The following is a 27851-nucleotide window of genomic DNA, read 5'->3' on the forward strand; positions in this document are numbered from 1 at the left end:
TCTGGTGCCACACAATTTGTAAGATAGGTTGGTCAGCAGAAGGCGTGGTTAACCCAGTTCTGCTTGTCTCTTAATATTCATGAACCATGCCTCCGCCATTGGTCAATTGTCGAGTAATGTCGATATTTTCTTATTAATATTAACGTTAAGCCTTTGCGTTTGGAATGTTAACGCGTGCAAACCATTGGGTGCAAACCTATGGCCATTGAAAGGGTTACCAGTAAACGTCAGCGCGTCTGAATTAATATTCATGAGAATGGGCGTGTCGAACGGACAGCCCATCCTAATCTTGAACAATCCGTGAGTTAGTTTAGCAGTGCGAACAGCGGCTTCACTACAGACATGAGTCAGAGTGTAAACACTTCACGTTCTCTTCTATTACCAATAAACCGGCTATTCATGGAAATTTAGACGGAAGAATTTTGTGCACATTAAACGGAAACCATGAGCACCGTGTTCTGCTGTGTTTTGGTTGTGTTAGTCTCAGTGGCTCTTTGCATGGACTTTGAAGAGAGACCCAGACGCTTTAGCAGTGAGCAACTCATGTTTCAAAAGAGTCACAAATCACGAAATTTGCTCAGTTTGGGAGATTTACATCAGCCGGATCATGTCAGGATGAAAAGGAGTGAAGAATCCGCACAAAATCAATGTGAATCAATGCACGGCTTTGATTCTACGTTAAAAAACAACACTCATACGGTAGGTCAAAACATCTCTTACTCTTTATACTCTCATCACAGCTCAGAAATTCAAAATAGGCATAATCTAATATATATTATATACTAGTATAGATTGAAAAGCTTTGTGCATATAATTTGAATGTAAAATGTTCTTTGGAATTCCCCCCACCCCCTGTTTTGACTAGTTAACACTTGTTTAAGGTAGTATCTTTTTTTCTTTTTTGAGAGTAAAATTGAGTTTTTTCCTCCTATTTTGGAAGCTCTTTCTAAATTTCTAGGAACCATAAATCACAAAAGTGAGATCATACTACTGGCCTCTTGTCTGAGATTACCTAACATTGTACCTACATCACCTTTCTCAGCAACTGAATGTTATTTTTTCAGTCGTTTTTCAAAAGCTTTCACGTCTCTACTGGAATTACTTTAATATTTAAGAAGTGTTTAGAAGTCTATGAAAACAAGCTCTCAAATAAAATGATGTTTGTGAATTTTCCAGATGGTTGATAAAAACATCCCTCAGCATGTAGTATCACCTTATAATTCGATGGGCCATTGTTTGATGTTCCTTTAAAACATTCCACAGATTTCATCTTTATGCCAAGAGAACAAATGCATTCACTTCTTGATGTGCTTCTAATGTCTCTGCGATCTGTTTCTCCTGTATTTATGTACAGAAGGGTCAGGTGACTCTGCTTAACTAGATCTAGTCAGAGTTCATTCATTACAGTGGCCCATGACTGATTACTAACCCTTAAGAAGTCAGAAAACAAGCTGCCTCCCTATATATCTCTCTTATCTAACTCTCTCCCACGAGCTCATCAATTACGTTTTACCAGCAGTTGGCGTGACCTCTCGCCGGGCAGGCTTTATCGGTAAACGATGAGCTACATATATGCCAATCTATATCTTCTATATCAGTCCTGTTCTGTGGGAAGCATCCTTTATTTATCCAAATACAGAGCACATTGACAAATTTCAGGGAAAGCTAAGGCAATAGGTCATGAGTTTAGCCTAAGTGCTGATAGAGAAAGACTGTTGTTGTTAAGAAAGAATACAGAGCCAGTTTAAAAAAAAACTAAATTTATGGCCAGTATTTTTGGCTCTCATCCTCTCACATTCCGTCCAGCATAAATGAGTGTTGAAGTGAAATGCTTCCTCCAAGAAAGGAATGTTTCTGAAACGGGAAAAGGCTTGAGGCATGACAACAGTGGGAAAAGTATTTCAAGGCAACGTCTCTCTAAAGCATCTCCTTGTTAAATTCAGTTTCAGACCTTTTAACACCTGTTTGGATAGTTTTGAACATCAACTTGCATGCATACATGCACTGTAGTGTTCCTGCCAACAGTACATGCCTATTTTGACCCCTTCATTATGATTCAAATATTTATATATGGCCACTCTTGAGGTGGGGATTTAATAACATGTACATCCAAACCGCTCAACAGTGCTATTTTAACAACATAACATTTATAAAACTTGGTTTGATTCAAATGCTTGCTAGACTTTTGAATCCCACTATTTATATTAGAAGAACACAAAAATGAAAATAATGTTTTGGTAATTCAATTTGAATTATTTGGGTAAATTGGTATGCAGTTCAGGTTGTCATGTTCTCATGTGATAAATAAAACTGAAGTTCTTCGGTAATGAGTCGCCTCTCGATATTTCAGCTGAACAAATTTTCCATATTTCTACTGTAGCATCATTTTTGGTCAATTGGTAATACGTCTACACAGTGTTGACGTGTTTTCTTGTTTTAGCTTATCTAAATTGTGTGCACAAAATAATAGATGCTGAAACTGTCAAAACGTGTCATTGGAAAATATTCGCCTGACGAAATATCGACCGCCGACCATATCATTGAAAATTGATTCAGCTTAATATTTATGGTTGCTGAAATTTTGATGCAAGTTTACTTTTTATAAGTCTCTATATTATTCTGGTCTCTAGATATGGCTTTTTCCCCCTGTTTCTATGTTTCTGCATAGAAAAGTAATAGCAGGCTTCTTTGCAAAAAGCTGCACGATTTAAGGTGTCATTCATGGCGCGCAGCAGGATAAGTTATGTGCTTAAGTTTTATACTTGCCATGGAAATGTTTTGTAAATTCCAACTTATTGTGTCCAATGACATCCAACAAAATTTCAACACTGCAATGAACACTAGCTATTTACCCAGTGATTTACTGATAGTTTATAGATAAAATATAATTAGCTATCAGTGAAGCATCGAGTTTATGATCTAAAAAGCAATCATTTGGAGGCTTGCAGTGCTAAGTTTGAAGCATAATATTCCAGATCTGTTCCAGTCCAAAATGTGCAACCATGGTGTTGCGCAAGAGCCTGTGGTCAGTCGACGTGAAAACTGGCTGCTGACCGATGGAATTTATGACCTGCCAGAGCAATTAGAAATTTTACGAGCTCACAATAAAGTCTTTTTAACAACTGCCTGTAGTTTCTTCTAATGAAGTCTGCGTGAACTTATAACGGTACACGTGTTCAAACAGCTTTGTGGGTGAAGTTTGCGTTTGAATGATTTGAGATGCTCTTTTGGAGGCTGGAAGACTTTTTAAGACTCCGCTCTGGATGTTTAAATCCAAGTTGTGCCAGTAGGGAGTTATTTATGTGAGTCCAATGAAAACACAAACACTGCTTCATCTAACGAACTGCTGACCTCTTACCCATTTCAGCGTGCCGTTCCAGTTAGGAAAACATGGTTAAAGATCTCGATTCCAGGATTTTTTTGTGCATGCTTTTGAATCACGTGTTAGCATTCGCCCACCTGTCTAAATAGCACTTATTTTGAGACTGACTTGAGACGTGTCTCATATTAAACCCAAATTATTATTTTTATTTTTTTACTGTCTAGAAATGAAGTCATGTTTGTTGTTGGTCCTCAGACTGTGAAGCCATTTGGACCAAGTCTAAAGCTTCTTTTGGCTGGACATGGGGTTCAAAGACTGTTTACCAGTTCAACACAAGGGAAAGACGTCCAGGTTTTTCCCTTTCCTGGTCCTGGGGAGAATGTACAGAGAAAACATTTTCTGTCCTCTCTGAAATGCTCGGGGTTGGTGAGATGCCAGAAAAGCAGCCCGAACAATGTTCCTCGTGGTTCTAACATGTCCACTGGAGAGGACGTGTTGAGCTGAGACTAGAGCTGGAAAAGAGTAGGAGTGTATACTGAAGTATACATTTCTCCCATTGTACAGTATATTGCAGATATTTATTTTGTAAAAGCCTATCTGCCGTGTCTGAATGTTATTCTTTTGGAGGATTTCAAGGGCCCCATGGCCCCACGCTCAGGTGGCCTCTCCAAGCCTTAACACAGCAGACATGCTTTAATATTATTCGGCTCTCCTCCCCGCAGGATGGATTTTCTCTGCAAATATCCCCATCGGTTGATTGTATCACTCAACTTTGTGAAAACAGACCTTAGTAATCCACCATTGACCTGTGACCATTTTGCAAGCCTTTTAATGGTGGTAGGGATTCAAGGAGTCTGATTCCTGGCCAGGATTACCACACAACCATTTAGGATTGTGTACCATACCATTGCCTTAGACCAGACACATACTCACATACACACAAACACAAATGCTAATTCTTGCAAGTGTGCAATATGAATTATTGTGTTACTGTGGCAGTTACTAAGGAATTCTAATATACCTAAACAAGCTCACAGTTAGCACTGTGTTCTCAATTTTTTTCTTTCTGGTAACACCCCTTTTAAAACACAACTTTTGCATCCCTGCATATCTTGTACATCATTGGAGTACTGTTAGGCCCTGTTTACACCTGATATTAAGATGCGTTTTGGTTGATCGGAATATGATCACAAGTGGAGGATGCTAAATACAGGTGTAAACGGGGTCTAAAATGTTTTGACATTTACATTTATTCAATTAGCAGATGCTTTTATCCAAAGCGACATACAAAAGAGAACAATAGAAGCAGTTTAACTATACAATAGAACAACAATATGAAAGTGTTATGACCCTTCCCAGTTTAATCTACCCCATTTACACCTGTATTAAGCGTCCTCCACTTGTGATCTGATTCCTGATAGTCACTAGACTAGACCAATAACATTGGTCTAGTGGCTATCAGAGCAGAAATGAAAGCTGGTGTTTTTCCGTCGTCTCTGGGCACGTTTATATGGAAATTGCGCAAGCATTGTCCATTAGATTGAAATATCTGGGGGAAAAAAACATACATTTACCCGCCCATAGACCCTCCCATTGAAGAAATCAGGACAGAAGTGGTTGAAAAGAAACGGATTAAAACACCAGGTGTAAACGGGTATGTGTCTGCCTCATCTACTTGTGATCTGATTGTCCAAAACACAATCCGTGATTCTATGATACACTAACCAACAATCTATGAAGCATTTCATCACCAAAGTGTGGACTCACAAGTTGAACCATAATTGTATTTGACTGAATTCAGGACAGAGCCATAGAGTTTGTTTAGGGCCTTACTTTGAGTCGTGTTCTTTGGTCTTCTCCAAACTGAAGGATCGTTGTATGCTCACAATGTCTGGAGGGACACTCCCCATTTAAGAAGGCTTGTTGGCGTGGTGCAGGGCCATTCTTGGCAAGCCTGTTTTGTTGGCCAGTACTTGGGATGTCAGCATGTTTCTTTCCTTCTGGTTTAAATATGGCAAGGAATGGAGAGGCAACCACTGTATGCATTATTCAAAGACACATTATTGAGAAGGAACACTGGTCCTGGAGTTTAAGCAGGTGTTTTAAGACATCTTGTTCTTGCTGTTCTAGAACACATGTACCATTCAGGGTCTGTTTTGAGGTGGGTTGCATCAGAAGGACGTTGGCCGGGTTGGGAACATGGAAACTTTTGTTCACACTTTGGATTGTGAGAGTGCATATTTCCATTAGGCCTGAACGCTAGCGAGTTTCAAAAATGCTTTGGTTCTTTTGCTTCCCTGGACCTTGTACGGCTGCTTTTTTAAGAGAAAAGAAAATATGTAAAAATTGTAAGATGATGTCATCAGTGAGGAGAAGTGAGAAACGGATTATTGACATGATCATTGATCTCCAGGGGCTTGGGTGGAATTGCAGAAATGCAGAGAGGATGTGATCCGTAGAAAGGAGTGCGGCGTAAAGGGCCTCCTTAGTCAAAAATGTCCATATGGACCGTAAAATAGTACATGATATACTCAAAATGGATCTGAATGTGTGTGGATGGGGTTTCGTCATTATACCAGGAGTTTTTACTTTATCCAGTTATGGTTTGTCAGTGGTTTTGTGCCAAAACGTAATGCATAGGCAGCATTTTAAGACATCATAGACCAATTTTACACTTTACCTTTTTAAAATTACACATCAATTGCACTCAGTTTTGACTCCATTCCATGGTTGATTGGCCTTATGATGGTTTGTAACTTTAAGGTTATTTTATTGTATATTTTATTTTATTTTTACTTCGTCTGGTGTCTGTCCTGTTTGATGTTTTATAACAAATTTTATTTTATTTTTCTATATTTTACTTTTGTATTTTAATTTACACCGGTTTACTATTTTATTTTATGTTTTGGATTATTTTATTTTTTATTTTATTTCATCTGGTTGTACCTGTCCTGTTTAATGGTTTTTAACAGGTTTTAGTGTATTATTACATTTATTTCACTTTTATTGCATTTTATTTTATTTTTATTATTGCAGCACTTTTGCATAAATAAATTGCATTTTTATTTTCATTATCTTGATACTCATATTGAAACTATTGAAATAAAAATGTTAATGCTTAATGTTTAGCATATTTTGCATGTAACCCTGTTACCACATTATTTTATCCCATTTAAAAAAAAAAAAAAAAAAAAAACACCCAGGAATGTTTGGCTCCAAAACCTAGTGACCTGCCTATATAGGCACCATTTTAACACACCGTGAATACTCCTGACACAAAGTCTGTTCCAAATGTTAACAACATTACTTTGTCAAATTCTATGAAATAATAAAAAAAATCTATTTCTAAAAAGTAATCCCAGAATGCATTGCTAAAGCCAAACCCTATCGAAATCAATTGAATCGAGTTTCGTGCATTTCACATAAAGATTTGTGGAATTGCTGTCAATCCAGAGCATCCAAATCGGTCCCTTATGAGGTTCCATATCGGAGGCAAATGCCTATGTAGCAAGGAGCCAGGCAGCTCACTAGCTTTTGGAACAGAGCCTGTGTATGTGTGCTTGGATTTTCTTTATTCGTTTCCCTCCTTTTCTCTCCCACAATCTCTTTGACATCAGTTGCTCTCTTGTTCTCAGTGTGTGAGGCAGATGAAAATGTGGGGCACTCACTCTGTTCCTCACGCATGCACACACACACACACATACACACACACCATCTGGGTCTTGCATTCCAGTGAGTGAAACTGAAAGGGAGGTTACACACTCGACTGACAGCGGGCCTGTCCTCTTAAATGTGCACACACACACACACACATTCCCTAGCAGTGTGGGTCGGCTGACAGCGGCACAGCCATCTGTCGAATCAGCAGTGTTTTCTGTGTGCATGTCGCTACATGGTTCCGCTTCCCTGTGGACAGATAAATCCCAGCACTTGTGTTTTTCTTCCAAGAATCACCTGGACTTTTCGAATTAATCACCGGAAATATGTTTGCTTAGTTGTCTTTTATTAGACATTGCCATTTATTAGGCATTACTAACATAAATGTAATACAATTTTATTTTGTTATTTATTTATCTGATTGGTGATCGGTTTAACTTAGATTAGTGTCTCAGTTGTTTGTTTATGTAGTGATATAGCCTAGAGAACCGCTTTTCAGATTTTTCTCTCAATGAAAAGACACTACGACTCTCATGTATCCCGTTTATGTTTTAAAAGAAACATCAACAGATATAACTCTAATTATTTCTCTCTAAATTATCTGAACAATGAATCTACATGAATTTTTATAGCTCTTTACTTTTACTTTACGCAACAATTGTAACAAATGTCTTTTTGTGTCTGATTTTGTCTCCAAATAAATATTTAGTAGCTTGTAAAACTGTCAAATCAAAACATTAATACATTTGCAAATAAAATGTGCTTATAAAATGTTGTTTGTTCACTTTGTCATATTTAATACAGCAATACAATTTCCACTTCCACGCACTTTTTTGCTCATATTAGCTTTTTTGTTTTATTTGTGTGACCACTTTCTGCTCTGTACTGGATGTGTCTTTATTTTTAGCTATGTAAAGCTGTGGTTTGGACGGAGTGTGGTTTTTAGTCGTTATTTTTGTTTTAATTTAGAGAGAGAGAGAGAGAGAGAGAGAGAGACCCAAATGTTGTGATCCTAATGAAAATGACCTGTTTTGTTTCATTTTAGATTGAATTTAGTTTAAGTTATGATGAATATTATCACAGAGAAAAAGTTCATGTCAGCGGTACAGGGATTATTAGTATCATCAATCTACAATGTTTATTTGAATTCGTACTTCATTTATGTCTCTACGTCTCTTTTCCAGTATAACTTCAACGACCTGAGTGGCTCGGTGTCTCTGGCCTGGGTTGGAGACGATACAGGGGTGAGTTGAATTTTGACTAATTATCTACATAAGAATACAGTATCATGAAAAATATCTAGTTTTAAATTTAAATGCATCGTTACTATAAAATATGGGATTTTTGTCTGTCCACATCAACTGTATCCTACAATGAAAGGTGAATTTAATGAATTGATATTGATATTGAATTGATATCCGATGATGTTTCTTGTAATTAGGTCAATCTGTGGCCTAACTAAAGTCATTTACTATCCTCGTAATAAACCCACCACAACATAGCAGCCGTGTTTTTAATGCACCACTAACAACAAAATGTGTGAACAGCATCACACCATTTGACAAAAAAAATTTCAAATTGGGCTTGAGAAACGGCCACCATAATATTACTGACTTGCTGATGTCCTATACAAATTTAATCTGTTCATTCTCTTTGGGATTTGAACCAACAACCTTTGATTTATCCCAATCCTTCTAATCCACTATGTTACTGCCACTATGTTTACTAACCAGTAGCCGATCAAAAAATTTTGCAATTGTCAGTTTAACCCAAGATTTTAATGCACTAAGCTGTTCTGTGGTCGGCTCCATGATCTGAATCGCAGGAATGTGGCTCCTACAATCGCACATCAATGTGAAACTAGAACGAGTGAAATACAGCTTCAGCGGCTGAAAGACTCTTCAGAGCCTGGCTTGACAAGACCTCAAACTGTCATTTAGGGCCAACAACACTGGAGGCGGAATCCGTCTCTTATAGAACTGAACCAAAGTGCAGCTGTAAAACATGTAAAAGCTGCAATTACTCCTCCAGCACAGCCTTCACCCAACAACAACACTCCAATACTTTTCTGTTAACTGTCTGCAAACATTTTCAAAGAGTGGCGTCTTTTGAGACACCTTTTCTACTTTTGAGGTGTCATAGTTAGCACCATACTGGTAATTGCTTATTGCACCTTTAACAAATATTGTTCTAATTGTCCAGCTTTTTTCAGGCACATAAAGAAGTTCCCACAAGTCTTTCTTTTGTAAGAAGAACATAAATAGAAATGGACCCTATTTACTTTTTTTAAATATGGGTTTTCATGAAGGGTTCGTTCTGTGTTTTCAATAACTTTGTTTATCTTTTCATTGTAGAAAGCATATGATTGGACAAAAATCTGTGTGTAGTGCAGGATGAGTCATTTAATATTTTTGGTCCAATTTTCCTGAAGAGACTTAAAGACTACCTAATTACTTTCTATTAAGTTAAATGAAACATAAAAATTATATATATACAGGTCCTTCTCAAAAAATTAGCATATTGTGATAAAGTTCATTATTTTCCATAATGTAATGATAAAAATTAAACTTTCATATATTTTAGATTCATTGCACACCAACTGAAATATTTCAGGTCTTTTATTGTTTTAATACTGATGATTTTGGCATACAGCTCATGAAAACCCAAAATTCCTGTCTAAAAAAATTAGCATATTTCATCCAACCAATAAAAGAAGTGTTTTTAATACCAAAAAAAAAGTAAACCTTCAAATAATTATGTTCAGTTATGCACTCAATAGTCAATACTTGGTCGGGAATCCTTTTGCAGAAATGACTGCTTCAATGCGGCGTGGCATGGAGGCAATCAGCCTGTGGCACTGCTGAGGTGTTATGGAGGCCCAGGATGCTTCGATAGCGGCCTTAAGCTCATCCAGAGTGTTGGGTCTTGCGTCTCTCAACTTTCTCTTCACAATATCCCACAGATTCTCTATGGGGTTCAGGTCAGGAGAGTTGGCAGGCCAATTGAGCACAGTAATACCATGGTCAGTAAACCATTTACCAGTGGTTTTGGCACTGTGAGCAGGTGCCAAGTCGTGCTGAAAAATGAAATCTTCATCTCCATAAAGCTTTTCAGCAGATGTAAGCATGAAGTGCTCCAAAATCTCCTGATAGCTAGCTGCATTGACCCTGCCCTTGATAAAACACAGTGCACCAACACCAGCAGCTGACATGGCACCCCAGACCATCACTGACTGTGGGTACTTGACACTGGACTTCAGGCATTTTGGCATTTCCTTCTCCCCAGTCTTCCTCCAGACTCTGGCACCTTGATTTCCGAATGACATGCAAAACTGAGCAACAGTCCAGTGCTGCTTCTCTGTAGCCCAGGTCAGGCGCTTCTGCCGCTGTTTCTGGTTCAAAAGTGGCTTGACCTGGGGAATGCCGCACCTGTAGCCCATTTCCTGCACACGCCTGTGCACGGTGGCTCTGGATGTTTCTACTCCAGACTCAGTCCACTGCTTCCGCAGGTCCCCCAAGGTCTGGAATTGGTCCTTCTCCACAATCTTCCTCAGGGTCCGGTCACCTCTTCTCGTTGTGCAGCGTTTTTTGCCACACTTTTTCCTTCCCACAGACTTCCCACTGAGGTGCCTTGATACAGCACTCTGGGAACAGCCTATTTGTTCAGAAATTTCTTTCTGTCTTACCCTCTTGTTTGAGGGTGTCAATGATGGCCTTCTGGACAACAGTCAGGTCGGCAGTCTTACCCATGATTGCGGTTTTGAGTAATGAAACAGGCTGGGAGTTTTTAAAAGCCTCAGGAATCTTTTGCAGGTGTTTAGAGTTAATTAGTTGATTCAGATGATTAGGTTAATAGCTCGTTTAGAGACCCTTTTCATGATATGCTAATTTTTTGAGACAGGAATTTTGGGTTTTCATGAGCTGTATGCCAAAATCATCAGTATTAAAACAATAAAAGACCTGAAATATTTCAGTTGGTGTGCAATGAATCTAAAATATATGAAAGTTTAATTTTTATCATTACATTATGGAAAATAATGAACTTTATCACAATATGCTAATTTTTTGAGAAGGACCTGTATGTATATATATATACACTCACCGGCCACTTTATTAGGTACACCTGTCCAACTGCTCGTTAACACTTAATTTCTAAGCAGCCAATCACATGGCGGCAACTCAGTGCATTTAGGCATGTAGACATGGTCAAGACAATCTCCTGCAGTTCAAACCGAGCATCAGTATGGGGAAGAAAGTTGATTTGAGTGACTTTGAACGTGGCATGATTGTTGGTGCCAGAAGGGCTGGTCTGAGTATTTCAGAAACTGCTAATCTACTGGGATTTTCACGCACAACCATCTCTAGGGTTTACAGAGAATGGTCCGAAAAAGAAAAAACATCCAGTGAGCGGCAGTTCTGTGGGCGGAAATGCCTTGTTGATGCCAGAGGTCAGAGGAGAATGGCCAGACTGGTTCGAGCTGATAGAAGGGCAACAGTGACTGAAATAACCACTCGTTACAACCGAGGTATGCAGCAAAGCATTTGTGAAGCCACAACACGCACAACCTTGAGGCGGATGGGCTACAACAGCAGAAGACTCCACCGGGTACCACTCATCTCCACTACAAATAGGGAAAAGAGGCTACAATTTGCAAGAGCTCACCAAAATTGAACAGTTGAAGACTGGAAAAATGTTGCCTGGTCTGATGAGTCTCGATTTCTGTTGAGACATTCAGATGTTAGAGTCAGAATTTGGCGTAAACAGAATGAGAACATGGAACCATCATGCCTTGTTACCACTGTGCAGGCTGGTGGTGGTGGTGTAATGGTGTGGGGGATGTTTTCCTGGCACACTTTAGGCCCCTTAGTGCCAATTGGGCATCGTTTAAATGCCACGGCCTACCTGAGCATTGTTTCTGACCATGTCCATCCCTTTATGGCCACCATGTACCCATCCTCTGATGGCTACTTCCACCATGTCACAAAGCTCTAATCATTTCAAATTGGTTTCTTGAACATGACAATGAGTTCACTGTACTAAAATGGCCTCCACAGTCACCAGATCTCAACCCAATAGAGCATCTTTGGGATGTGGTGGAACGGGAGATTCGCATCATGGATGTGCAGCCGACAAATCTGCGGCAACTGTGTGATGCCATCATGTCAATATGGACCAAACTCCCTGAGGAATGCTTCCAGCACCTTGTTGAATCTATGCCACGAAGAATTGAGGCAGTTCTGAAGGCAAAAGGGGGTCCAACCCGTTACTAGCATGGGGTACCTAATAAAGTGGCCGGTGAGTGTATATATATATATATATATATATATATATATATATATATATATATATATATATATATTAAAAAAGACAAGTAATTTAAGAGGCAGAGTAATTTATAATATTAGAATGAAAAATTAAAAAGAAAAAAAAAACACTTTTGATGAACCATTTATATTAAATAAATATCAAAAGCACATTTTTGTGACTTTTAGTTCATGACTTAGTTTTCAGGGTGTATATATATATATATATATATATATACATATATAAAGCCAACAGGCATGAACTAAAAGTCACAAAACTTTGCTTTTGATGGGTTATTTAATATAAACGGTTCATAATTTTTTTTGTCTTTTTAATCTTTCATTGAAATATTATAAAGTACTCTGCCTCTGAAATTACTTTCCTTTTTAGCTAATATCACCTAGACTGTATGGACTATTAGTGAATGTTAATGATTGATTTATTCTCTGGAAATGTGTCACATTATGAAAGTAAAATGGATTGCAAATACCATTTCATGTTGACTTAAGGATTAGAGACAGGAGTTAAATGAGAACAAGGCACCGACCAATCAGAATCTTCTCTGCAAGCAGCAAGTGCCTGGTCTTGAGTGATAGCTGGATGAATTAAGTGTGAAGGGTGAGATTGTGGCTGTTCTCAAGTCCAGGCATGTGTCCCGCAGTATCCCGGCCGAGTTTAGATCATGCTTCACTGCACTGCGAGTCTTTCACATCCACATCCTATAGCATTCACTGTGTCCCTCTTCTGTGCAGGTGCTACTGGTGCTCACCACGTTCCAGGTTCCTCTTTTTATCATGCGGTTTGGTCAGTCCAGACTGTACAGAAGGTAAGGGTGCCTTTTAGGACAGTGTCCAAGCTCTTGCTAGAAGAATTGAGTTTTTAAGTCAAGACACAATAGGTGAATAGGGTAATATATATATATATATATATATATATATATATATATATACAGTGCCCTCCTCAATTATTGGCACCCCTGTTTAAGATGTGGTCGAGGACTTCTAAAAATTCTCCTTTTTTTTAAACAACATATAGAACCCAAATGCAAAAAAAGAGAAAAATCCAAACTTTTATTCAAGTATATTACTTTGGTGGTAAAAAAAAAAAATCACACATTTAGAAAAAAAAAAAACTTGAAATCATGTGTCGGCACCCCTGATGTTAATAGTTTGTACAACCCCCTTTTGCCAACAAGACAGCACTTAATCTCCTCCTATAACATTTCACAAGATTGGAGAACACAGAGAGAGGGATCTTTGACCATTCTTCTTTGCACAATCTTTCTAGATCATCCAGTGTCCTGGGTCCTCTCTTATGCACTCTCCTCTTTAGCTCGCCCCACAGGTTTTCGATTGGGTTGAGGTCTGGGGACTGAGATGGCCATGGGTTGACCTTGACCTTGAGTTTGTGACTGCTGAACCATTTTTATGTAGATTTTGCCACATGTTTTGGATCATTATCCTGCTGAAAGATCCAATGACGACCCATCTTCAGCTTTCTGGCAGAGCCCATCAGGTTTTTATTTAAAATGTCCTGGTAGTTCAAAGCTTTCATAATGCCATGCACCCTAACAAGGTTCCCAGGGCCTTTGGAAGAGAAACAGGCCCACAGCATCACAGATCCTCCACCATACTTCACGGTGGGCATGAGGTGCTTTTCGGCATACTCATCTTTTGTTTTACGACAGACCCACTTAGAGTGTTTGTTGCCAAAAAGCTCAATCTTAGTCTCATCTGACCAAAGCACACGATCCCAGTTGAAGTCCCAGTGACGCTTAGCAAACTCCAGACATTTACGTTTGTGAGTGTTAGTGAGAAAAGGCTTTTTCCTTCCATGCCTCCCAAACAGCTTGTTGGCATGTCTGATGGTTGTTTTGGAGACTTTGTGACCCCAAGATGCCACTCTTTGATGCAATTCTGTGACAGTGAGCTTAGGACTTTTTTTTACTTCTCTTACCATCCTCCTCACTGTGCGTTGTGGCAACGTAGGGCTGCAACTAACGATTATTTTGATAATCGATTAATCGGACGATTATTTTTTTCGATTAATCGATTAATCTGATAAAAAAATTCAATTTGCTTTTTTTGTTTATTGACTAAATAAAACCCGGTTACACTTTATTTTAAGGTGTCCTTGTTACAGTGTAATTATATATTTAAGTACAGAGTAATATTAAGGAACTACATGTACTAACTATAGGAATAGGGTATGATTAGGATTTGGTTGAGGGTTATTTGCATTTAATTATGCATAATTTACTGTTATTACTACAGTAAGTACATGTAACATATGTAACAAGGACACCGTAAAATAAAGTGTTACCTAAAACCCTAAATTAGGATATTTATGTGTAAAAGTGTACTTTAAAAAGTGCAAAAGCCACACATTGAGTTTTAGTATTATCAATATTTGCATTGTTTTTAATGATAATTGCTGATGGCAAGTTGACAACCATGATTAATGTAAAAAAAAAAACATTTATATCCAACATATTGTTTTAACACAATTTTTGTTACAACAAATTTACACAGACATGTTGTTCAGATGTGAAGATATAAACTAAAAACATCTAAAATATATAATTCATTTAATTTTTCTTTAAAATTAATTGAATTATAAGGATACATTGATAAAATAAATATAGAAAGACTGAAAACAAGCGTGTGAACGTAGAGCTGCAGTAGATCGCGTTTGAAAAACAATTAAAACTTAATAGACAAATGCTATAAATAGAGAACGGAATGGAAGTACGCAGCAAGTTAACAGGCTTGATTAAAAAGACAGGAAAAATGATGCAGTAGTGCACAAGCATTCGCTGAAAACCACTGAGTACAGTGACTAAAACAATCTTTTACTGCTGCTGTTATTAACTGCCTTTATATTTAGTGCTTTGCTTTGTAAAGACCGTTTTAATTTAACCTATTTCTGCGGTAGCACTATTTTAATCCATCACTTATGTTGCGAGCGAACTGATTGCGCAACCTGATGCTCGAGACAAAATACAGACATCCCAAGTCTCCCGGAAGTTCTGGGAGTCACCCGCACATTGATAGCGGCTTATGCGGCTCCCTGATGCCCGCAAATTAGTTCAAACTCCCGGGATTTGAGCGCGCATCCGAGACAGAAGAGACTGTGCTCCAAACCGTGTAGCGCGCGCGTGCGGCAGAGCAGCGGAGGGAGAGAGGCCTTGCGTGTATGCGTATGTGCCTCATGAAGCGCGTGTAAGACAGAGAGCATCCTGATTGGCCTGTTTCAACCAATCACCAGTAAACCCTCCCCGTGACGTAAGCAGACCAACTAATCGATAATGACATTCGTTGACAACGATTTTCATAATCGATTATTATCTATTTTATCGATTAGTTGTTGCAGCCCTAGTGGCAAGATAAACTTGGGACCTCTTCCAGCCTTGTTTGTCACTGTTCCAGTTGTTTTAAACTTCTTAATGATTCCTCTGACTGTAGATACAGGCAAGTTAAGGCGAGTGGCTATTTTCTTGTAGCCATTGCCTGACTTATGAAGGTCGACACACATCTGCCTTACTTAAATGGTGTGTTCTCCTGTCTTTGCCATGTTGACAAATGGGTAAGAGAATTAGGCCTCTGTGTCACGTCATATTTATACCCAGGGAAACAGGAAGTCATGAATTACTAATTAAAAGTTCCTAGATACCCTGACCAACTTTAGCAACTACAGAAAAATATATTTAAAAAAAAAAAACAATTCAATTTTTCAGCGGAATTGTAAGGGGTGCCAATAATTGTGGGACACGTGATTTCAAGTTTTTTTTTTTTTTTTAATGTGTGATTTTTTTTTTTTACCACCAGAGTAATAGCCTATACTTGAATAAAAGTTTGCATTTTTCTCTTTTTTTGCATTTGGGTTCTATGTTGTTTTTAAAAAAAGGAGAATTTTTAGAAGTCCTCGACCACATCTTAAACAGGGGTGCCAATAATTGTGGAGGGCACTGTATATTCACCATACTTCCCTAATTGATTGATTACTTTAGGTATTGCAAAAAAAAAAAACATTACACGTTTTTCACTAGTCTGAAACGGCACGTTATGAAAGGTCAAATAGCCCAAAATCTAAAGATTTGTCTTTGTGTCTCAAAATTATCTTGCCTTAACGGGATTAATAGAGTGCAAATAATTCCAGTGTTGAGTTTGCTCAATATAAATGTTGGTACACAACACATTTGGTTGTTTTTTTGTTTAGCTATATCACATGATCCATAACTCCCTCTTATCTCTTCTGGGTCAGTGAAGACTATGGAAAGACATTCCAGGACATCACCGACCTCATTAACAACACCTTCATACAGACAGAGTTTGGCATCGCAATCGGTCCTGAAAATTCTGGGAAGGTGAATATTTACTTCTCTGCTGTAACATTGAACTGTTCTGAAAGGAATATTACTGGTTATTTTCAATGTAATGTCCATAGACACTGTGGTGTGCTGTGAAATCTTGACATGTGTACAAGCAAACAAGTTCATACAGGTGGAAAGTTGTGCCACCTCAAAAGGATGAGGTTTAGTAACAAACATACGCTACCATTCAAAAGTTTTGGGTCTTTAAAAAAAATAAATGTTTTAATGAAATGCTTTTTTAAATGCTTTTATTCAGCAACAATTGCAGTAAAGATATTTACAATGTAAAAAAAAAAAAAGAATTATATTTCAAATAAATGCTGTTCTTTTAAACTTTTTATTCATCAATGTACCACAGTTTCCACATAAATATTAAACATTACAACTACAATTTTCAACATTGATAATAGTATGAAATATTTCTTGAGGACCAAATCAACATATTTGAATGATTTCTGAAGGATCATGTGACACTGAAGACTGCAGTAATTCAGCTTTTCCATCACAGGAATAAATTGCATTTTAAAATATATTTAAATAGAAAACAGCTATTTTGAATTATAATAATATTTCACATTTATGCTGTTTTTACCGTGTTTTTGGTTTTAAATGTTTCTCTTTTCATTATAAGTGTATTTATTGAGCTAATTTACAAATACATTGAAATGGTCATCTCTGATAGACATGTACGATTAAAACGTTAACATTAATTACTGAACAGGGTCATGATCTGTCCCACAGGTGATCCTCACAGGCGATCTAACCGAGGGGAGAGTCACCAAAATCTTCCGTTCAGTTGATTTCGGCAACAGCTTTGTGACCTCTGAGCTTCCCTTCCATCCATTAATGCAGATCACATACAACCCCAGAGACAGCAACATACTCATGGTCTACAGCATCAGTGTAAGACCTCTGATTAGACATTTCCTTTCGGTTTTGTGCAAAAGAACACGTACTAACGCTGTTTTCTTCTTGATTCAGTATGACTTATGGCTGTCCGAGGACTTCGGGGGCAGTTGGAGGAAGATCCATGAGACTGTTTGTCTTGTGAAATGGTATGACTGTAAACAAGAAGAACATAAATTAATCAGTAACAATAGTCCATTGTCCCAATGTCTGGGCCATATTGCAGCTCATTCTGGCCCACCATTTGAAGGACCAAAGTTTGCTTCTATGTGATATTTAGTGCCAGGTCAATATGAAATTTGATATAACTCTGGGTGATAATGTTTGGTTTGTTTAGCTGCTACCAGGTGTCTCAAAATAAACTCCAAGATTATATATCTCCAAGATTTAATGTCACGAACCCTGCAGCCTGAGTACTTGTAAATACAACTTTGCTTCCATTTGATGAAAAGCTGTGCATCGATCCTGACTGCCATAAATAGTAGCTAAACAGTCATGTTAGAGCACACAGCTTTGAGAGAGATTTTTGTTCTCCATTATGATTGGTCATTGTGTGTCCAAGTGCTGGAAAGGTTCTGATGTAACAATTTGATGTGGTTTCGCTGCCTAGAGCTAATATAGATTTAATTGTTTTAATAACAGTTCTTTTCTCTTGATTGTCAAGGCCAAGGGAAGCAAAATCTATTGCGATTACATTTTTGTAATGTGTGCATTGGTTTGAGGTTAGGATTCTCACACAAAAACATATTTCATTCTGTCTGTTTATCTTTGTATCAGATTAGAGCTTTTTTCATGGAACATATGGTCCAGAATTATTTACTTTTTCAGTCAAAAACAAAATCCCTTAGGCAGAATGTTTGAGGTTTTGTTTTCATTACCCAAAGCACCATAAAATGCATTATAAAGCAATTTTCATTTTGCATGAACTATTCCTTTGAGGTTTACAATCCTAACCCTCATAAATATGGTCCTGGTCTCAATGGATTTTTTTACACTGAAGAAACTGAGGCCTTTGGTTAGATTTGAAGTAGCAGTGCTTTATAGGAATACCCTTAGCTTTTGCTTGCAGTAGTGAATTCGGCATGGATGGATGGAAATTTCTGATTGGAACTGTTTGCTTATTTCAGGGGAATTGATGACACCATTTTCTTAACTACAAATCCCAATGGATCCTGCAGTGAGTGACTTTGTTATGGCCCCATCATTTGAATAATGCTGCAAATGGATAGATGCTTCCCGCTTATTGTTTCTCTTTAAGTCATATTTTTGAATCTCTCTCTCTCTCTCTCTCTCTCTCTCTCTCTCTCTCTCTCTCTCTCTCTCTCTCTCTCTCTCTCTCTCTCTCTCTCTCTCTCTCTCTCTCTCTCTCTCTCTCTCTCTCTTTCTCTCTCTCTCTCTCTCTCTCTCTCTCTCTCTCTCTCTCTCTCTCTCTTAGGTGACCGGGGAACCTTGGAATTGAGAAAATCATTAGACTATGGCAGGACATTTAAAACTATTGGAAGCAGGATTTATTCCTTCGGCTTGGGTGGACGCTTTGTTTTTGCCTCAGTCATGACTGACTCGGTGAGCTCTCTTAAAATCTTAAAGGGGTCATATAATGCCATTTTTGTACAAGCTAGTATGATTCTTTAGGGTCTAAATTAAAAGTTTGTAATATACTTTAATTAAAAATTATCATTAGTATTGTAAGAAAACACTTATTTTACCTGGTCAAAAACAGCTCTGTTTTCAGCACGCTGTTTCAGTGCATATGACTTTAAATGATAATGAGCTTTGCTGACTCCGCCTCTCTGTTCTGTGTGTGTGTACACCGTTTGTAACACAATAACCATAACGCGTTGTTCAGTATAAACGTGGGATTATGAATTATATTGAGAACATCATACATAGAAAACATGCCGTAATGTACCCTGAGTGTAAACCTTAGACGCATTCATTGTGAAGTGTGCAGCTAGCGATTTGCAAAGATTAATATAAATATTAATATAAAGTTTAATAAAACGTTACACTCACTTCCGTTCTTCTGGAGATTCAGCAGGAACACGAATAGCTGGTACCGATCCTTTTTTCATGAGCAGCTTCTTAGCAAATCCAGCTTTATACTGATCCTCGTTTATAAAGCAGTCTGGTGAGAAATGATTCGCGCAAACATGAACGCATTGACGTTGCTCGTGGGGAATATTCCCTTCGAAAACAAACTCAGCCACTGCGTCTTCAGCGGTTCGGATTTAGGAACATTAAAATGACTGCTGTGTTCCTTATTACACCCAAGAACAGAACACCACAGTCGCTTAGACGCCATTCTGCTCATAGACAGCTCCAGCATATCAACAATGACCGCGCCGGTCCGCGCAGACTATGATTGACAGCTGGCTCACGAGCGAGGGCGGGTCTGTGTTGAAACGATGCTGTCAATCAACAATCGTGGGAGGGGCGTGCGAGCTTGTGACGTCACAAAATCGAACGCCTCAATTTGAGGCAGGGGAAAACATACCCCTTTAAATAAGTGATGTCATGTATAATTCTGTTACAGAATCTTGTGTGCTGCCCACTTAGATAACATTTTTAGATATCAAAAATGCTTCCTTTTGATCAAAATCACCACATATACACTACAGTTCAAAGGTTTGGGTCTGGTAAGATCTTATGTTTCTAAAGGAAGTCTCTTATGCTCACCAAGGCGGCATTTATTTGATCAAAAATACAGTAAAATCAGTAATATTGTGAAATAATATTACAATTTAATATACCTGTTTTCTATTTTAATATATTTTGAAATGTCTATGTAGGCAGTATATAGCAAGGCATCTGATTCGATTTTTGACCAGAGCTGTTGTGTGTTGTGTGAGGTTGAAATCACGTACAGATGTAAAAAAAAAAAAACATCTTTTCTTTTGCAGGGTTCCACACGCATGATTCATGTCTCAGTAGATCAGGGGGAGACGTGGGACATGGCTCAACTTCCCACCGTTGGCCACGAACAGTTCTACTCCATTCTAGCCGCAAACAATGATATGGTCTTCATGCACGTAGATGAACCTGGAGGTGAAGCAAATTATTATTGTTCAGCAAAATAAACCTCTTAAATAATAATGTTGCTATGCAATATCAATTTATGGAACATGTTCCTTAGACTTGAAGTTTGGATTGTGTTATTTAAGTATTGTTTATATGCTATTATAGTATTTATTAATATTTTGAATTAGATTTTATTTTTATATTTTCAACACTGGTTTAGATTTTGAATTTGTTTTGAAGTACAACCTTAAAAATGCTAAAATATTTAAAAAAGAGATTACCAATATTACATTAATTTTCAGTGCTGCGTGCATAATTTCATATATTCCAGTTATCAGCATTGCAAATCTAGTAAAGTTTTTCATATTTTCATGTAAAAAAAAGTTAATACACATTTATAGCACTAAATGACAAAAAAGGAATTAACGGTGTTTCTAATACAACGGCTGAGGGAGTGACGGTTAAATTTCACATCTTTCTCTCCTCTACTTGCTGTAATCGATGTCTCTATATTTTTTTGCTCTTTTGGAAAGTCCTATTCGAGCAAATGCAAATACTAAAATGATATTTGCTGTCATCTCCCATTCACCACTATAAAAGTTTACCCATGACAACTTTTTTGAGAACCCTGGAAATCTAAAAAGGGTCCATTATTTGAATGTGTGATTTTGTAACCATGCCATCAGAACTACTAACAATTGTTTTTTTACTCCATCAGACTCAGGTGTTGGTACCATATATGTATCTGATGACCGAGGTACAGTGTTTTCCAAGTCTCTGGAACGCCATTTGTATACCACTACGGGCGGAGACACTGACTTCACCAACATCACCTCTCTGAGGGGCGTATATTTGACCAGTGTGCTCGCAGTGGGTAAGGCTGTGACTGTAACCATAAATCATTTATTTATATAAATCTCATATTTGCTGATGTGTATTTTTCTTCTTCAGATGGCTCTGTACAGACAGTGATCACATTCAATCAAGGTGGAGGGTGGCGACCTCTGCAGAAGCCCTGGAACGGAGTGTGTGACTCCACAACCGAGCACCCAGACAAAGTGAGAGGCACACATGAACAGCACAACCACAATCAGATCTTTAGACACAGATTAGACATAAATCATGGAGAACATGTAGAGTGGTCAAGTAGAGCCAGTAAACTGGTTTCTGGTTTGCAGTATTATTAAGCAATCATAATTATGTCCTTGAGCCAGACAGTTACTCCAGGGACATTTGCATTGTAATATGTTCATCATGTCGCTGTTAAAGTCACCAAAAAAGTCTTGGTCATGTGCCGATAAATGCAGACTGGCGTATTGCATTTGTTTTGTGTTAACATTAAGGACAAAAGCACGTAACTAGCAAAAATTTGGTCTGTCTGACTATAAAAGGATAGATTAACAAGATAACACATGTCCAGCGTTAGTTGCATCAGTCATTATTATTGTTGTTAAGGTCAAGACCTTAAATAGTGCATTTCTAAGAGCTTTCTCTGAGCTGAAACACACTTGGAATTGTGAAACCGCAATAATTTAAGCTTGTTTAAAGTTGCCTCTTCTAATGATTTTAACTTAATATTCAAATCATGCAAAACTTTGGTTCGAGAATAAGCATTCAAATTGCAGTGTGTGTGATTTCGTGTTAATATCATATGTCATATCATATGTCTCTGTCTTCTGCAGTGTAGTCTGCATATTCACGCATCCTACAGCATCTCTATGAAACTGAACGTGCCCTTGCAGCCCCTCTCAGAGCCCAATGCAGTGGGACTCATCCTGGCACATGGTGAATACTGCCCACATTCACCAACACATGTCTTTCCACAAGGCAGAGCTATCACTGACTCACATTCAGTCTAAACCTTTTGTATAACCATTTTCACCAGCCTCAGCTAATAAGAGTTTAATTTTATTTTATTTTGCTTTGGCCACTGGCTTGTACAACAACAACAAAAAAACACTGTGATTCTAGTACACCTAATCACCCAAACCCCATCATGTTTAATTTCTCCAATCGCAGAACTAAAGTAAATAAGTAATAATTAATTATACATGTATTTTATTATTATTTTACTGTTTTAACTTGGTCATTTTAAAGGACCATTACACTGTCACGCTGCATTTCTCTGACTCGCGTCTCCTTTCCATCTGTTCTTTCATCAGGGAGTGTGGGAGGCGCAGTTTCTGTGCTTTCTCCAGACGTGTACGTGTCGGATGACGGGGGTTACACATGGTTTCAGGCATTAAAAGGCCCCCATCACTACGCCATACTGGATTCAGGAGGACTCCTGGTAGCGGTGGAGCACAACCCCTCACACCCCATATCACAGATCAAGTGAGCTTTCTGTATGTTTATAGTGATTTGATCTCAGTATGTGAGATAAATGATTCAAAGGGAATATTATAACAAATTAAACACTGGTGATGCCCTGTTTATTTAAGTGGTTTTGTCTGGAAAATTGTTTATAATGTAATTGATTAAAATCAAATAAATGCAGCCTTGGTGAGCAGAAGAGACTTCTTTCAAAAATATTCATAAAAACCTTACCAATCCCAAACTTTTGAACGGCAGTGTTTTATTATTCTTTTCATTTTTTTCACTAGATTTTCCACTGATGAAGGTCAGTGTTGGCATGTGTATAATTTCACAAGTGACCCAATATACTTCACTGGCTTGGCATCAGAACCCGGTGCCCGCTCCATGAACGTCAGCCTGTGGGGCTACAGAGAAACCGTCCGGACTCAGTACTGGGTTTCAGTCACTGTCGACTTCAGGCTGTTGCTCTCTAGAGACTGTGAGTTGCCTAATATTTCTAAAAAGCATTTTATAAACTACTATACAAATATACAGAATCCCATCTTTTACCAGTATGATGCATACTTCTGTTAGCATTCAGAAGATCTTAAAATGTTATGTTCTTAAAACCAAATACTCCCTGCAGGCCAGGATAATGACTACATTGAGTGGCTCGCTCACTCCAGCAATAATAGCGACCCCACTGACGGATGCATACTGGGATACAAGGAAAGGTTCTTACGTTTGAGAAAGGACTCGGTCTGTTGGAACGGCCGGGATTACATGGTGACCAAGGAGCCCACAACATGTTCCTGCACCCTAACTGACTTTCAGTGGTACAAACACATACAAACTTATCAAATACACTCAAAGTACAATGTGAGTCATTTACACTATTCATGACTTACATTCAGTCTGTGATTCCAATCCTTGTTGTTCTTTTCCTGCAGTGACTTTGGGTTCTACCATGCGGAAAACAGCTCTGTGTGTGTGGAGCAGCCTGACCTTATTGGCCATTCATTGGAGTTCTGCCTGCACGGGCGCAAAGAGCAGCTTCAGACCAGCGGGTAACAAATCACCCTCTATTTCCAAATTCACTGGAATTGTATTGAAGTGTTCAGCGGGTGTAAGCTTTTGCTAATGTGCGAGCCTGATTGACTGAACTGATTCGCATTTTCATTTTTGCATATCAGTGAATGTTTTTTGTCAAAGCAGTGTAAGTAAAAACATATCCCAAGTGTTTACTATCTTTGACTGTAGTTATCGGAAAATTCCCGGGGACCACTGTGAAGGAGGAATAATTCCAGAACGAAAAGAGATCGATCTGAGTAAGAAGTGCGTCAGTAACTTGCTGAGGTCAGAGCTACCGGTAGGTTTTTATTTTATTAACAGAATGCGCATTATACCTACATGTACATATGCAAGTATATGTAGTTTGAAAGAAGTCTCGAATTAGTTTATTAACAAGTACTCTACTCAACAAGTAGTTTGTTGAGGGCTGGGGTTTTTTAGGGAAGGACTACATGTCTGCGCACATATATTCAAACGCGCATACCTATAGAATGAACTCTTAATACGCATGTGCACGCCATCAGCGTTCTCACAGGTTCGCGTTTTTAAAGTTTGCGTAGAGAGAACTTAAGAGTTTTCTGTTAAAACGGTGTCGTGTTAGCGGCCCCTAAGTTAATAAGTAGTGATCGTTGTGACGGAAGTGAATCAATCAAAACTAACTTTAACTGGAAAATAACTTTATTCTAGAGCTGTCATAAAGCCAAAACAATCTGTTACTTTAATTTCCTATCATCACTGTAAAGCAGCTTTGGAACAATCTACAATGTTAAAAACGCTATATAAATGAAGATGACTTGACTTGACTCAAATTTGTTTGCATTTGTTTGATCAGAAATATAGTAAAAACATATTTGTGTGTTTTTTAAAAATAATTGTTTCTTTATTTTAATGTTATTATTATTATTATGTAATTTATTCCTGTGGTGCAAAGATGAATTTTCATTACTTCAATCTTCAGTGTCACATCATCCTTTTGAAATAATTTTAATATGCTGATTTGCTGCTCAAGAAACATTTATTATTATCAATGTTGAAAACAGTTGTGATGCTTAATATTTTTGTGTGAAGCTGTGTGATTCTTCTTGATTTCTTCCAATATTGTAGTGAAATAGAATATAATTAAATAGAAAAAAATGTGTGTGTGTGTATATATATATATATATATAAATAAACAATGAAACTGAATTTTGTTAAGCTTGTTTGAAAAATATTTTCCCATTTCTCAATACTTTCCCATTATGCATTTCTCAGACAGAGGAACATTCATTCAATTCAGCTCCTATAATCGCTGTGGTCATCGCTGTTCTAATTATCAGTGCCGTTGCTGGGGTTATTTTCATCAAAAAATATGTCTGTGGAGGAAGGTTTGTGCCCCCATTTCCCTAAACATCACACACAGCAGAACATTTTTTTTTTTTACTTTTTAAATTCTTAATTTTAAGTCAATTTTAATTTATATTATATTATATTTATATTATTATTAAATGAATGTTGTATCGTGCAGTACATATGAGCAAAGTCTTTAATATTTGGTTCATATATGCAGTATCTGTGTCACAGCCCCTTTTTGATGTCTTCGGTAGGTTCCTGGTGCACAGGTATTCTGTATTACAGCAGCACGCTGAAGCTAACGGTATCGATGGTGTGGACGACCTGGACACACTGGAGGTTGGCAAGACGCACTATCATGATGATTCAGATGAGGTACATACTTCACCTTGCTGCTAAAGACACAATATTTCATTTCAACAAAGTCATTGAATTAATCCTGTCATTCTATTTTTGACATCTGCAGGACCTTCTAGAGTGACAGACACATGGATCATCACAAAACTGTATCAAATTAAGAGAAAAACCACAATGCCTACCCTTCCCATGACCCTCCATGTGTGTGTATCTGCGTTCCAGCACCTATCGGATAATGACACACATTCTGCCTAATCAATTTGTTTTTGGCTAGTTGGGGACAAATATTCAGCGTTCAGAGCAGCAAGATTTGACTACAAGGACAGGAACAGAGAAAACATGCATTTTCCCAAAAGCTTCTCCCAATGGAGCTTTCTGATCCATTGCTGAAAGAGAAAGGATTTGATGTGATTATGTTGCCATATATTTCAAATTTTGACACATTTGAGTTGACACACATACAACAGACTTATGTAAGTGCTTATTGTTTCATTGCTGGTTTCCTGCATCAGGTATTTAACTTCACCAAAGGATTTTCAGCTTTGTTCTTTATTTTGTGTATTTGAAGTCTCCTTGAAGAAGTCTGTTTTTTTTTTATCCAGTGTAAAAATAGAAGTATCTTCGGAAAATAGCCTGCTCTCTATTTCCAGAGTTATTATGTGAGCAAATTCAGATGAAAGTGTTTAAAGGTGATATTTAGACCATAGATGAACATCGAGACTTGTTTTTTAGACTTCATTATACTAACACCCTGGAGATTACAGTTTGGATCTTTGAGAAACTAGTTTAGCCAAACTTTAGTCATTCTATAAATCAAATCTCACTTTGCCATCTATCTGGTTCCCTGCCATTGCTGTGTGCTTAGATATACTTTGCACATTGCATATCTTCTATGCACGAATAATTATAAATTCTTTCGTTTTAGTGTTACCAATGCTATTCTCTGTTTGGTACAGTGTCATCTGATGCAAGAAAAGATTTGAGAAACGGCACATTGCGTGGTTTTTAATCATCTTAATATATACATACTTAATACAAGTGTCATAGAGAAACAATAAGTGCATTAAACATAATAGTCTGATTACTTGTTGCTAATTCAGAAATAGTTATATATTCAATAACCAGACAAAATCTATGACATAAAAAAAAAAATCAGAACAGTAACTCATCCTTCATTGGGAGTTCGACAATATTAACTGCATCTAATTAGCAGCCTAATCAAATATGAAAATGTATATTTTTGGACTTTATTGACTGTCAACTCATAAATAAGCTAATTTGTAGTCAGTAAGCTGATTAAGTTTTTTTTTTTGCACAGGTAATAAAAAATAGATACCTCAGGGGTTGTAGATGACAGTGGACCACGCATTTCATTGATGGGTTTGCATGTCCTCAAGTTTGAGATGAATATGGCTTTTCTTAAGTCAAAGTGTAAAATGCTGTACCATTAAATGTGACTGCCAAGAACAATAAAAATACATCTTTTTTGAAGTCCACTCTTATTGACTTGAACCAAATGGGTTAATTGACCCTGATGCACCAAGGTGAACTGAATTCACAAAGACTTTAAAATGTTTTGTGTCTTTTTTATTAAAACAGCTTTTTTTTTCTTGTACAAGGGTACATAAACATCCTTAAAGTTGGATATTGTACAGCCTGTGACTAATGTTTCCTACTTTGCATTGTACTGAGAAACATACATGGTCAATAAACAGCAGTTGGCTAATGTCATTCAGCACAGCATTTGTATTTTCATTTGTGTAAATAGAACGAAAATTGCATATATTTCATGTGCAGAATAAAATCTGATTGTAAACAGATGTGCATTTTTTTATTTTCTTCTAAGTTTAAAAAATAAGAACATCACATGAAAAATATTTAACATTAACAAAACACTACAATTCCGTGATATTTTTCCTATTTATTTTATGTAAGTATTTATTAAAACAACCTAAAGACTTGAAACAGAATGATTATTGAGAAATGCGTAACATTAGCATATGAAAGTTTGCTACAGTGTAAATAGCTAGGTTGAGTGTAATAGCGTTTTATAATGTCAGAGAGGAAAAGCAAAATGAAATCATGTATGAAAAAAACCCGTCATGTTGGACTAAAGTTGATCAGGTTAGCTAGCTTTTTTCTAATGGATCATTCAATCAATTTAGAAATGTATTCAAATGATAATCTAATAAAATAAATATCAATATAGTCGTGAATTCA

The 27851-nt window shown here is 37.4% G+C and overlaps 1 protein-coding gene across 2 annotated transcripts; it reads left to right on the forward strand.

Moving 5' to 3' along the window:
* Positions 1-294: 294 nt before the first annotated feature.
* Positions 295-25979, forward strand: sort1a (sortilin 1a). Of its 2 annotated transcripts, none has more exons than XM_056248554.1 (20): positions 295-699; positions 8164-8223; positions 13036-13109; positions 16547-16649; positions 17397-17558; positions 17637-17710; positions 18689-18738; positions 18997-19124; positions 20462-20606; positions 21298-21453; positions 21531-21637; positions 22262-22364; positions 22742-22913; positions 23183-23373; positions 23521-23710; positions 23825-23941; positions 24135-24247; positions 25201-25309; positions 25529-25649; positions 25741-25979. In XM_056248554.1, exons 1-20 carry the CDS (start codon positions 445-447, stop codon positions 25753-25755), a joined length of 2445 nt encoding a protein of 814 aa, XP_056104529.1. In that variant the 5' UTR covers positions 295-444; the 3' UTR covers positions 25756-25979. The 2 variants fall into 2 exon arrangements, with proteins under 2 accessions (XP_056104529.1, XP_056104528.1); XM_056248553.1 differs by having other exon boundaries at positions 24135-24243; positions 25197-25309.
* The last annotated feature ends 1872 nt before the right edge of the window (positions 25980-27851 follow it).

Source organism: Rhinichthys klamathensis, unplaced genomic scaffold, assembly GCF_029890125.1.
Source record: "Rhinichthys klamathensis goyatoka isolate OS25496 unplaced genomic scaffold, OSU_Roscu_1.1 h1tg000056l_1, whole genome shotgun sequence".
In the NCBI taxonomy this organism is placed as follows: Eukaryota; Metazoa; Chordata; class Actinopteri; order Cypriniformes; family Leuciscidae; genus Rhinichthys; species Rhinichthys klamathensis.